Source organism: Hakea prostrata, chromosome 2 (genome assembly GCF_041222555.1).
Source record: "Hakea prostrata isolate BN-2017 chromosome 2, UWA_Hpros_2, whole genome shotgun sequence".
Lineage (NCBI taxonomy): Eukaryota > Viridiplantae > Streptophyta > Magnoliopsida > Proteales > Proteaceae > Hakea > Hakea prostrata.
The window spans coordinates 45,847,472-45,861,357 of record NC_142601.1 but is presented as its reverse complement, the minus strand read 5'-3'; the positions used below and the strand labels follow the sequence as shown (position 1 = coordinate 45,861,357).

General features: G+C 39.2%; 1 protein-coding gene across 1 annotated transcript; it reads left to right on the top strand.

Moving 5' to 3' along the window:
• The first annotated feature begins 338 nt into the window (after positions 1-338).
• LOC149024481 (uncharacterized) lies at positions 339-12,258 on the top strand. The gene is made up of 2 exons (XM_089144707.1): positions 339-1,062; positions 11,281-12,258. Exon 1 carries the CDS (start codon positions 892-894, stop codon positions 1,036-1,038), a length of 147 nt encoding a protein of 48 aa, XP_089000833.1. The 5' UTR covers positions 339-891; the 3' UTR covers positions 1,039-1,062; positions 11,281-12,258.
• The last annotated feature ends 1,628 nt before the right edge of the window (positions 12,259-13,886 follow it).

Below are 13,886 nucleotides of genomic sequence, written 5' to 3'. Positions count from 1 at the left end.
TTAAAAAATACTGCAATGTGGGAAGTATTTGGCCATCAAAGTTTTACCCCATAGAGAATTCGGGTTGCTGATTAGCCTCCAACCTGTTTGAGTAGGAGAACAGTGTTTATATCCTCCATTTTCCAAAAATCTATACCACCTTGGTGTTTTGGTTTGTAACACTTATCCCCAGGAAATGAGGTTCATTTTCTTTTTAAATAAATTATCAAAGCCAAAATTTTAGGTAAAGGGAATCAATTTGTTTACACAAAGTAAGAGGGAGAATATGAATCACCCTATTTGAAAGAGGAATATTGGGTTGAAGAATGGATTTAATAAGAATTTCTCGGCCAGTGAAAGTAAGGTTGAAGCCTTCCAACTGGCAAAGCGAATCTTGATTTTATTTAAAAAGGAAGCTGAGATGTTTTCACGTGAATCTCGATTGCGCCCCAAATAAGCGGACTTTTTTGCACTATGAATTTTCGTTAAATTGGGAGAATCACCAATTTCGTTAAGATTCTCGCATTCTCGTGTTGAAAGATGCAACGTTTCTCAGGGCTGACGCGGGCATGCATTGCCAGCGCACGCCGACGCTCACCTACAATTTTGTATCTACGTACACTTGGAAGGTGAATGACAATGCTTTGGGGGTGTGGATTACTTTAACAAATAGGATTTAGATCCACCTGTACAACTTTCTTTGGTTTAATTACTGACCCTCAACGATCATCGGTTTCATCTCCCTCCCCCAACAGTCAATCCAACCAGTTGATTGATGCCACCCCTTTTCAAATACTGTTTTTTGCATATGTGATTGATCTTGATGTGCTTTTTCACCCTCGAGCAAATATAATTGCGTAGTGATTTTTAATGGTAGCTGAAGAAGAATCATTGGCAAAGTGAAGGATAAGAATGGCACTACCATGGAGCATGACTCTCTGGTTAGCCAACTTGGTGATGTTGGTTTTGAGAGGTTGGGTCTCTTCCTGTTTATCTGTTGCCGATGAGATTGCTCGTGCTCTTCGAAGCGGGGATGTCGGTCCTTTCCATGTTGGCTAAAACCCTTCATAATTTATAATTCAGGTTCGTTGTTGGATACATTTTCCCTCTAGGTTTTCCATTGAAGTTGATTCTGCAATCGAGTTTTTCTTCTGGGTTCATGTGTTCTTTACTCGTTATCCGATGGATGTCTTGGGCTCGAAATTGACTATTTCATGTTCAATCGTTAAATTCTCTCATTTCTGTTTATGGGTTTTTCTGTTGATTTTGTATTGGGATCCTTTTAAATTTTTGCTATATTTTCCTTAGAAATCCCATCTATGTTGATTCTCGAGAGTCAACAAGAGTTTCGGTATGAATGATCGACTTGAATGATGAATCACACTGTGCTTGCATAGTGCATACGATTTGTTGAGGAAGTTCCAATTTACTCCCTTCCCTTCCTAGATTTCTTGAGGAAGTGAGGAACGTTTCTTGCTATTTATTTCCATAATCATCAAGTTGAATAGAGATGTAGAAACGAGATAAACCTTGTGACATAAAGAATTACTGGTTAGGAAGAGGCAATGGATTGGGCTTTCCTTTGTTCCTAACGTCTGGTGTTTACAAAGACGTGTAAAATATCTCAGTTGTCCATTGCTAAATTTAGTGAGGAATAAAAAAGGATATCCAACATAGCAGCAGTATTCACTTAATACAATCAGTCATTAACTTTTGCCAATACACCCCCTGCCCTTACAACTGGCTTATCAGGAAGGAGATAAATTTTGACTTTGAATTAGCGCTTATAAATTTTGACTTGGAATTAGTGCTTAGAATGAGGAAGTGGACTGGGCTCCCCTAGATCACCATTCCTTGGTGTCTACTGAAATATTTTGGTTGAAAAAAGAAGGGCATTCTTAGCACCACATGATGTTTCTTCCCTGCAGAATCTGGGGTAGATGATAATGTACGCAGCCTTGTCCCAGCTTCACGGAGAGGAGGGATAAGATAGATAAGATAGATAAGATAGATAACATAATCCATGGTTCATTACTAGATTTGATTAGATAAAAAAAATGTAAAATCTAGCAGCAGTATACACTTAAATTCAATAATGTGGTAGACATAGGACCTTTATGGTCTTTGAGCCTATACTTGAGAATTGTGACCTTGTTTTTCCTCTACTCGTTCAATTTCTGATGGGTGATTTGTTTCCTTACGTGTTTCACACTAAATATATCATGCTGTTGATTGACCTTGAACTCTGTTAATGTTCTTTATATAAGTTCCCTGTTTACCTCTAAAACTTCTGATCGACTATCTAGAGGCAATGCTTTAAACTTTCAAATGATGAGTGGAGATACTGGACATAATAGCACAGATCAGAAATACTGCCCAAGCCTTCGACAATACCATGTTCTGGTTCATGGCACATATTGTGTAAATGTGCTGTCTAGGAAAAGCACATCAACTAGAATTTATATAACTGACTTTATGTGCTAAGTTCACAACAAGTGTGTAGGTGATATGTGAGAAAATTGGTGCTAAACCTATCTAGATGTCCATACCTAACATTGTGTGAAATAAACTGATATATTAGTATCCAAAATTCTATGCTGGTGGTTCCCTGGTTGCATATCAACTAGGGTACAGATCCAGCAAGTGGATTACACTGATACTTTAATACCGAATACTTCTATGCTGTTGCTTCCTTAGCTGTAGATTAACTAGGGCACAAATACAGCAAGCTGTTGGGTGGAGTAAAGCTGAACTATGAGAATTGTTGCCTTATAGCAAGTTTGTGCTATTTAGGGTGAGGGTGACACATATAGGGTGACATGTATGCTATTCAGATAGGTACCTTAGGCTAATAATCCTGCAATACATTAGTGGGTTAGTGGCTGTCATGATAAAGGGGATCCCTATCATTTTATGAGTTGGTTCAGTTAGTAGTTAAGTCTTGCTTTAAGTCTTGATTTTCCTATTGTTCTTTGACTATTAGTAGTGTTCCTACTAGGGGTCTATTTACTTTCTTATAAATATATGGAGTATAACTGTGATAGACAAAGCTGAGTCTGTTGTGGATTAGTGTTCCCTCCGTTTTCTCCTTTCCTTGCTACTCTTCAATCCTTTCTATTGGTTGGTTATTGATCTAGATTCTGTATAACGAGACTCCTCATAGTCAAACTACTGAATAGCATTCTACAAAAGTTGGGTCAAGAGGATTGGGTGTGGTATATAGGGTGTAAGTGAGAAGCACAAGACGAAGCAATGCTTCTAGGATCATTAAAATCATCATTAATTTTGAAAACTTGTTGTTCTTTTTTATAGGTTAATCTTTGATATAGAATTGTAACCTGGGCTTTCTAAATGAATGAGATTACAGAGTTTTTTTGGTAAAAGCAACTTGAAAATTATCTATTACTGGAACCATTAGGGACCCAGTTGAAAAGAAAAAGAAGGAGAAAAACAAAAAAATAAAAAAAGAAGGCAAAAGAAGAGTTAATTATGTATACACTCCATGGACTTGTTGAAAGTCACTACTACCCCCGAACTTCAATTACAAGCATACCCCTACTGTTTAACTCCTGGGGTTAATTGATGATATTATCCCTATAAAGTATCTAATAAACTATCCCTTTTACCCCTCCCTTGTGATTACCTTCCCAAAGGATATTTTAGAGACCCAAAATTATCCTCCCTTTAGAAGCTGTCAGGCTGCTAGTTCTCTCCTCTGTTCTTCTTCCCCTTCACCGGTTATCCTACACCTGCTATCCTACCACTTGATATCATAACACCTCGATCTACACACTTAGCTCTAGCTTTTGGATCTTATCTTTTGCCTAGGCCTTCAAATCCATGCCTATGAAATCTGTCAAATGAATTATCAAATCCATAAGAAAATCAGCACCAGATCCATAGACAATGGCATCAGCACAACATTCATCGAAGATTAAATAAACTAAGATTTCTCTATCTTGTTTTCCTTGCATTATTTTAGTTTGTTGATTATGTGACATTCTCGGTTTAGAAACCATGAATTGGATCGATCCAACAGGCTGGTTTATATTGAAATCTGCCATGAGTAATCTTGATTGCAGAAGGTTCCAAAATCTTAGTGTTTAGGATTGGATAAATGGTTTTCGGACGTAAGAGACTTTAGAGTTCATAAGACACAGAAATCAGCAAACAAAAGCTGACCTGGACTGAGTTTAAATACTGTGACATTTTTTATATTTAGAATTTAAAACAGAGAAATCAAAATGTAACCTTCAGTTATAAACTAAACAACTAAAAATCTCAAATGTAACTCACTATAATTTAAAACCACACACATCAGCGAATCTCAAAAAGAAATAATAGAAATACTCATCTCTGAGAAAGGGATTTTGTTACTTTCAAGAGACCCTTTCAGAACATGGAGGAGAAGGGAGGAGCAGCCCATCTATCCAATGATTTCTTCAGTGGATGAAATGCAGCTTTGACCCTGCATTGAAACAAAGGAATAGAGGAAGGGCTTTGTGAATGATCCAGTGCTTTGATGGGAGCCTTGCTGCTCATCTCTCATCATTAGCAGATCAATTAGAGCAGAAATATTAGGGTCTGTCTTCAAACCCTGGACAGCAGAGATGTGTAAGACCATGAAGGGTGGTTAGGTCATTTCAACTAATAATTACTGTCTAATTCCCTCTTTTCAATTAACCAAAAAAATAGTAGAGGTAGTTGGGTCATTTCAACTAATATTAGAAGGGTTAGCATGGGTTTTTCAGTCTTTCTAATTTCAAAGCTAACAGTGTCAGCTTTCAAGGGTACATTTGTAGTTGAATTTTTTCCTGGGGCAGCAGATGTAACTTTTAGTTAGTCTAGAGGTGTACATATAATTTTCTTGAAGAAAAAATATCTTTTAATTTTTTTGTCCATCTCAAGGATATTGCAAAGGGAGGAATGAGACCCCTCACAGTCACAAATCGTTGAATTAAATAAGCATTCCATAAAATTGGGGTCCAGGGATCTCAATGTATATGTCTACTCAAGTGAGAAGCAAAAGCATTCTCCATTCTTTTAGGGAGATTAAAATCATCATTGAGGATTAAGACCTGTTCTTCTTTTTCACAGGTTAATCTTAGATGTAGAATTGTAGATGCTGGTGTTTCTATCTATATCACTAATGTAGAAATGTCTTGATTTTTGTAACAAAAAGGTCTCTTCAGCCTCAAAAATCCATTTACTATGGGATGCACAAAGAGATTATCTAGTCTAGAGTGTCCTCCTTAAGCTTGGAATACTGAGAGATGAGATTCAATCTATGTCAATCTGGCTGGACCAACTAATTCCAAACTTAATGAAGTCTGGCAAAGTTTGCCAATTTGAGAATCAAGGAATCATTATCTGAGTATTTACATATTTTATTAGGTAGATTTGCAGTATAATATTCAGTAGGAAATACAATATGAAAGAAGTCTACCCCTACCTCATCTCACAGGACCAGCTGTGAGGGGAAAAGCAAGGACTGCACCCTTGCACCCTCAGTACAGCAATTACATCACTCTCTATAATAGGTAACCCCTATCCTATCATCCAGCCTCGAACCTTGTAAGTTCTCTGAGAATTCTGATGCCTCTAGCACATGGTTGTCAAGGTGACAAGGTGAGGTGAGGTGACAAAGGGCAATGAAAACCAAGGCGACGAGGCGTCACCTAGGTGACAAAGTGACACCAGGTCGCCTTGACCCAAAATTGGGCCTAGACGCCTAAGTGGACGCTTTGACAACCATGCTCTAGCATGACCTCCCCTCATCCAGTTTCCCAGCTTGCCATGTAGTCAACTGGTCTATTGGTTTGCCTCCAAACATGTATCATATTTCCTCTACAAAGCTGGTTTTATGAGGTTCAAGATCTTACTTTCCATTACCTGGATATTCCTTGGGCCCATGATTTTTCTGTTTGAATTCTCAATAGCTAACAGTGAGGCTGACCTAATGGGCATCTGATTCAGATACCTCTCAAGGCAAAGGTTACTTTTCTCCAAATTGCCATCATATCAATGTGCAGAACCAATTGGGTTTCCCATTTACCAGCGAATGCAAACAATTACTTCCCCATTATAATCTCTGGTGATGCTGCCATAGGAAACAGCATCTCTAGAGATGCTCCTATCACAATGCAGAGCTATCATAGCTTGTGGTGGCCTAGCCCAAAAGCAGGATCTTAGGATGGGAGTCTGCCACTTTACAGTGCCACCCCAAGTATTTACCAGAAATTGCTTCTCTTACCTGAATCAGCTACGATTTTTATCACCAAACACTTAGTAGTCACTTCGAATTTGACAGCCTCAACGATTTGCAGAATTTTGAAGTTTCTCTTGTTTCTCTGTTTCTCTCCCAACAGATATAGCAGATTGTAGGTTTGCTCATCACATGAAGTTGGCCCACCTCTTTAGCAAGGCTTCCTATACATTCAATTAGTTCTCTGAAGCAGCTGTCATTGGGTTAAGCATCTTGGGATCTCTCACCACATCATCATAGGGAAAGGACACTCAAAAACGTGCGATCTCTACTCTAGGGGGCTCTACATCTACCTGGCAAAAAACACAGTTAGGGCTTACGTGTATCCATCATCTAATGAGCTAGCCTTTTGTTGGTAGTGCATCCATAAACCTCTTCATGTTGTACAGGCATTCTTTGGAATGCCCCCAACCAAAAAACTGATTGGTGCCCTGCTTCCTGCTTGATTTTGGACCAAATTCTAAACAGATTTAGTAGTGAATTGTCTATTTGTTGTAGCTTTTCATGCAATCATATCTTCCTGAAAGTCATAAAGCCTAGGTACAAGGGGTAACTCCCTCCACACATTTTCTATCTTAGAATACACCATGGCTCCTGATGTCTAATTACCTTGTCACACAATAGTTTTCACCTTAGCAAATTGAATGGTCCCAGCATGATAAGGAATCCTCTTTCCAAATTGTTGCAGTAGCAGATCCATTGGTTGCCAGTTATCCAGCTGTAAGTTAGTTGACCTGCTGTTACCAATAAAATACTGGGTACTAGACTTCGGTATGTTTCTGTACTTGAGATTTTTCCTCCACATCTAAAAGCAATTTTGGATTGGTTGGGTTGTCCTAGTAGAATCATTTTTGAAGTACCTGGACTAAACCTAATTAAACCCAGAGACTCTCCTTACAAGAAGCAACCCACCAAACTTGCAGAAGAATCCTTGCCACATTCATATCCTTACAACAACAACAACAACAATAAGCCTTGTCCCAACTAAATGGGTGCTCAAATTCTGCCCTCCAACTATTCGAGGCCATGCTAGATCGGCCTGCTATCATACCTTTCCCCCCTCTTCTAGGTTTCTTGGTCTCCCCTGCTCTTCGTTCCTCTTTGGTTATATCACTTCTCCGTCTGGGCTTTTGGTTCCGTTGCGGGCCGTGCCCCTCCACTTTCTGGCTTTCCTGGGGCCTCCCGCCCCTTTGTTTTCTTCTTTCCTCCTGTTTGCCCTCATCCATCTTGCATCCCTTTCTGCTCCGGTTTTCTTGTTCTTTTCGCCCCCTCGCCCGCTCTGCTGGTGCCGTCCTATTTTTCCTTGCTTTATGGTCGCCGTCCTGCCCGGTGCCTCTCCCTTCATCCCCCTATTTTTCTTTGGGCCTCTCCTCTTCCCTCTTTCTTTGTTGCCTGGTCCTCTCCTCGGGTCTCTTTTCGCGTATCACCCCTCTCTCCGTCTGCTGTTACCTGTTTCATCCTGCCACATTCATATCCTTGATACGCTTAATTCCTAAGCTTCTTTGGACTTACTGAGGGAGTACCAAGAAATATAATGATCAAGCGATGAGCCCAAAGTATGCACATAAGAAGTACAAAGTGATAAAGAATCTGGGTGGTGGGTCCACACCTCTAGATGATGAAAGAGTTTTCTAAGTGAAGGTTGAGAAACATGAGAGTGTGGGGATTTGGACTACGGGGTGCCCAGCCATCAGGGCCCGGTGAGAGGGAGATTTTATCCAAGAGGAGAGTTTGCATCCCTTGTTTGGTCCCTCCTTTGGTCATCACACCTTTATTGCCACTCTTAACATTGGCATCATGTGATCTGGTTGTAATAGTGTGTTAATGCATTCTTGATTATACATAATGACTCCTGAAACGCCGCCGGGGGGGGGGAATGTGAAGATGGTTCAGAGTTGCCACCTAGGTTAGGGCCCATCCCATGGCCCCCACAAATATCTGGTCTTGAGTACTCGAGTTATGATTACACTTTTAGGGTTTTGAAAATCCTGATTTTTGTTTTCAGGACTCCTGTGGGTGATTCCCGGGTTACAGGAGGAATGGGATGTCCAAGAAAGATCAGTACCCGTTTTGTGTTTGACCATGTCATTATTGTCAGCGGCTGTGGCCAATTTTTAGTGTCCATAGAGAGTCTAAACAAAATGGAATTGTTCAATCCTAAGGCATGCAGTTTTCTTAGGGAGGCAACAGGAAACATGCTACCTAATCCAGAGAAGCAATGTCAAGACTTCCCTTAATTAGTCCAAGAAGCTTTTGTCTACCAGTCCATGTAAAGAAAGAACCATTAATTTTCTTCAGAAAAAAGATGCAAATAACATCAAGTAGATGCTGAGCTGCTAGAGAAGGATGAAATGGGGGACTTCCCATTTTCTTCAATGGGTTTAAAACTTCATTGAAGTCTCCAATAAGGAGGAATTTGCAAGGCAGGGAAGTTAATACAGCAAGGAGATTGATCAAACGTGCAGCTTTTAAGGTTGGAATGGGCTAGGGAATTTCACCACAAAGATAAAAAAGTGAACTGATAGAGAATAAACATATATGAGAAACCAATCACCATATGTGGGGTCATTGCAATGAAGGCTAATGAAATGACTCTTAATGCTGATACTAGTAAAAGAAAGCTAAGCTAATCCCAAAGCCTAAAGGCCTTCCTTTTGCACCTTAGCCTCTTCACTGACAATATAAGCAATATAATGATAAGAAGAGGTCAGTCCAAGTAGAGAAAACAATGCATGAGTTCTGCAATTTGTTTCACATACAGACAATGACTCAGGATTGAATTTCCTAATTTGTGTGATAGACATTGTTTAGTAATAAGCCACCAAGCACTATAACATTTCAAGCATACATGTTTTCCTATTGACAGCTATCTCCAAAAAGAAGGGCAGAATCAATAGAGAAATCAAACTAAGGGTTGAGATTGAGCATGTAATGAAAGGTAAATGCAGGGAAACATAGCATTATAAACCTAAACAGAAACAAAGTTAAATTAGTTATTAACATAAAGACAGAAAGTCACAACAGAGAAAATTAGTTATGAACATAAAGACAGAAAGTCACAGCAGAGAGGATGAACAATATCCATAATTGAAATAAATTTTACGAGGGTGGAGGCATGATGTGAAATCGAATCATATCTGATCTGAACCTCCTACTTATTTGGGAGAACTTTCTGATTCAAAATTCTAGCAGACCCACTTAGTTGGGAAAAGGCTTCTTGTCATTTATGATTCATAATTCTACATGGAGTGGCTGCTTGAGAAATATAGTCATATGGTTGTGGAATAGTATTGACCTGCTATTGCATCCAATGTTATGTTCCAGAACCATTGTCAAAGGAGTGTGAGTTGACATTGAATGGCTGCTTGAGAAATTTAGTCATATGGTTGTGGAACAGTATTGACCTGCTATTGCATCCAATGTTATGTTCCAGAACCACTGTCAAAGGAGTATGGGTTAACTTGAAATGGAACTCCTCCCCAAGAGAAGAATCTCCCTTATTTATGATTTACTGGTAATCATCTCCCCCCCCCCCCCCCCCCCAAAAAAAAAAAAAAAAAGAAAGAAAAGGAAAAAGGCAGGGGAACAGGTCATTGAATGGGTAATTTGCTTTTTGGGGGGATGAAAGAGGAGCTAAACATTCAGCAGTCTCTGAGTAGTAATTTGGAACAATTCCTGCACTTCTTTTAATCATGGCCGAAGTTCTAATTTCACTGGGATAGTTCACGACTCATGGGGAGGTTCTCAGTGTAGTGGGGGTAGTATAGGCGTAAAAAAGGTGACCAGCCCACTAGACGATACTCATTGTGGGAAGCCCAATCATCCTGTGCTATTGATTCATATTCTGATAAACATGGTTGACCAGAGTGGCTCTCCCAGTTATTTAGTACTGTTGTTTGGTGGTAATAATGCACTAGTATTTTCTGCTGACTAGTATATTGCCTCCTTGTCTGGAATTTTTTCATGGGTCCTGTGTGTAGAGATGATTACAATCAAAGAGCTTTTTACTTTTTCAAAATCTTCGGACATCCATAGGCTGATGGGCTGTTCTTCGTCCGGATCTACTTCCCCCCACAGGTAATCCTCTTTTTTTTACTTCCTACTTCCTCTGCTTGGATGATTTATTCAAGTGCATCAACTCATATGATATGATAAGTCAGATTTGTTTTCTTCATTTTCAAAGCTTTGTAATCCCCTGGCAGTAATTCTTGCTAATGGATCCTCCACCAATGTAATTGGCCATGGTTCTCCTAGTCCAATCCCATTTATGACACTTGCCCTTTGTCCTTAATGTGCTGCCGTATTGTTGGGTCTGTTTTCTGTAACTCAATTTGCTAAATCTTTCATCTGTTCTGGTATTTTCTTCCCTTACTGTGTTCTCAGGATTTTCTGGCAAAGGAGGACAATTGGTTTGGGGGTGGCTTGACCAAGCTGAACTCCATTACCTGAATTACACTACCATTTATTGCTGCCACTAGTACTTCTGATGACCTTTCCCCTATCCATTGGCACTATAGCCTATCATTTATCCAATTGCTACAGTTCCAAGTTGTGAATCGTGTCTTGGCTCAAGGTGAAGGTGATTTTAAACAGCATTATGCACACCAAAGAACGTTTGACTGGAATATAATTTCTTCAATATAAATCAGAATATAGCAATTTTGGATTTGTTGGAAACTGGTTTTATTCTTTTATAAGTAAAATCATTGATCTGACAAGCTACAAGAACATTTCTCTAAATGGACAGCAGTTTTAATTACTCATAGATAACATTATATTTTCCAAGAGTTGTATAAACCAAATATGAGACTAGGTATACCAGGACAACAATCATTTGCAATTACAGTATAAACCAAATGCATGTTTCGGTTTCAACTTCCAATACCTTGCTTCTTCACTTAATTTTTTCTTCTAGTTTCTATTTTGGTTTTTGATGACTTGATGTAGCTTAATGTTCATGATGGCTTGATGTCTCTTTTTCATTTAAAACTTTTTGATGACTTGATGTGGCTTAATGTTGATTTTGATGATATAAGGTATATCTTGTAACATACCGAATAGTGTCAAGGAAGACGGGAAGTAAAAAATAACACATGCACTCAATTGCCTAAGCAATTAGGCCCTCCTTCACTGCCTTGAGTTAGTCATTTTGTGGAGTGACCAAGAAGACCCATGGGGAGGAAGCATGTAAAGATATTAAGGTATCTGAAGGGGTTCCAAGCAAACGGATTAATCCCATAGCCATGTTAATTTTGTTAGATACTACAATGCAGATTGGGCTGGAACTGATGGTGATAGGAGGTCTACCACAGATTCTTAATTAGTGGTGATTTTGTCACTTGGAGAAGCAAGAAGCAAACAAGTGTGTTAAGATCTATTGCGATCAGGCTTGTGATTAATCTAGTCAAGTTGTTGTGGTTAATCTACTGTTCTCTACGTTGTCAGTTTTTCCGTGTTCAATGAAAGAAGCAAACAGATTCAAGTTGATTAGTACCATAATCAAAGACATGGGATTGTATCGTGTTGGAACAAATTAATTGGATTTATTAGCTGATCCTTGTATTAGTATCTTGTGGTTCTTGAGAGAAAATGTTTACTTGGTACCTTGGCATCTTTTCCAGATAGAAGATTTGCCTCCGGCCACGCTAAATCTTGTTCAATGTCTTCCCAGTTACCTTGTAAAATGTCTTGTTTATGCAAGTACTATAAGAGTTATGGATTCTTGTTTTTTTGGTACAAAACTGTTCATTCAGTATTCAAATGGGGATGCAGCATGGATTCTACAGGTTCAGACAACCATGAAGAAGTTGGATTCCACTCAGTCCTGCCTGCACAGGAGAGAGCTTTCCGAGCCAGGGAGTCAGCCATGCTATTGATCTGCTACAAATTCTTGTTTACTAAACTGTTAACGAGAGATTTGGATGATTCAGATGCCACATTATGAGTAATTGGTTGCTTTATGCCTCCTGGACTGGTTGATCTTGCATATCTTTTAAGAATAATTCCATTAACTTCAACTTCTGATGCTAAGAGAGGCTATATTTTTCTGAATTCATGGTTCTTTTGAGCTCCTCACCTCCTTTGTGACTGTCAAAAGTATCTGACATTAGGTATTCACTGCAAGTGTGTGTGGTAACAGGCAAGTTGCAGAAAATGTATGAGATGAGGTGAGATGATTCTCTTTGCAATGTTGTCGATCTGTAAAATGAGATGCAATATTGTTTTCAAAGGGATGATAATTTTGAGAATAGGGGTGGGCCATTGCACAATGGTTGGGGTAGTTTGAGGTTAAAGCATTGAAACAGCCTTTCATTAAAAATGATTGAAGTAAGGTTTTGTAGGAAATTGCCCCCTCGGATTTTGCTTGTGCCCCATAGTTTTGAGGATCCAATGTCATAAAATCAACTTTTCCCTTCCAGAACTGTTCGATTACTATATTGGGTTTAGGGTTTGCTAAATTACCCAAACAGGGTTCCTCCATAATTTTCCCATTTCACCCTTCCACCTCCCCCGTTTCTTGGATCATTGTGTTCACCCTTGCACTCCCACCTCACTACCCTCCATCTCTTCAAATCTTCTTTGCCAACCTAAACTTGCAAATCCCATGCACAACAATCTCCCCATGGCATTGTTCCTCCATAAACGACAAAGCCTTCAAAACCCTCGAAGTTCCCTTGCATTATTCTCCATGTTTGAATCTTCCCTTATATCCACAACAGCAAGCGCCTCTGTGCAACCCACAACGTTCCCTGAGCCTTTCCTCCGGTCATTATGTACCCCAATTCATAAGGGAGTGCAAAAAACATTCAAGGTAATCCTTTGCATATTTCTTTCGTTAATTGTCAAGCAGAAGAAGAACGAAGAAAGAACAAAGAACAATTAACGCAAACATATTGAGCACCTTAGAGGGAATGAAAGCAATCGAGTTTTCTCAACTCCCTGCTTGCAGCATTGGGTAGTATCCTAGGAGTGCCAAGCCATTGCTTGAGTAGATACACTCACAGAATTGACTGAGAACACTGATGTCGAATTGAAAGGATCCTCTATCATAGTGGTATTAGTTTGAGGTTGATGGGACCAACTGAAGACCGGCACACACTGGATTAGCTGATATGCATTCTTAATAATTCTGAAAATACCCAAGAGAAAGTTAAATTGTGAAATCTGTGACTCACCCATAAGAATTATACATAATTGACAGCTCAAATTTCTACACCCCCCCCCCCCCCAAAAAAAAAAAAAAAAAAAAAAAAAAAAAAAGGAAAGAAAAAGAAAAAAGAAAGCTCAAATCTTTCCATCGAGGTTGGAGTTGAATGTTCTAGTGAACTCTGGTATCTTTTAGGGTCATAACAGAGAAAGGGTGGTAAGATTCTCTTTACCGTATCCTATATCTCTGTTAATATTGAGATACATGGTTTATATTAATAGACCTATTAACCTAACAAAGTTGGAGACTCTTGACTAATCCAGCCTCTCTATGAACCCAAGTAACGTCTGCCAAATATCTAAAAGGCAAATCCATCTTGGAGCTTTAATCACTGTCACATTGCTCTTGGGGTTGGAGAAGTGTTTTAATGGGTAGAGCTGTGTTAAGACATGGTTTGATTAGACAGGTTGGCAATGGCTTATATATTCACATTTG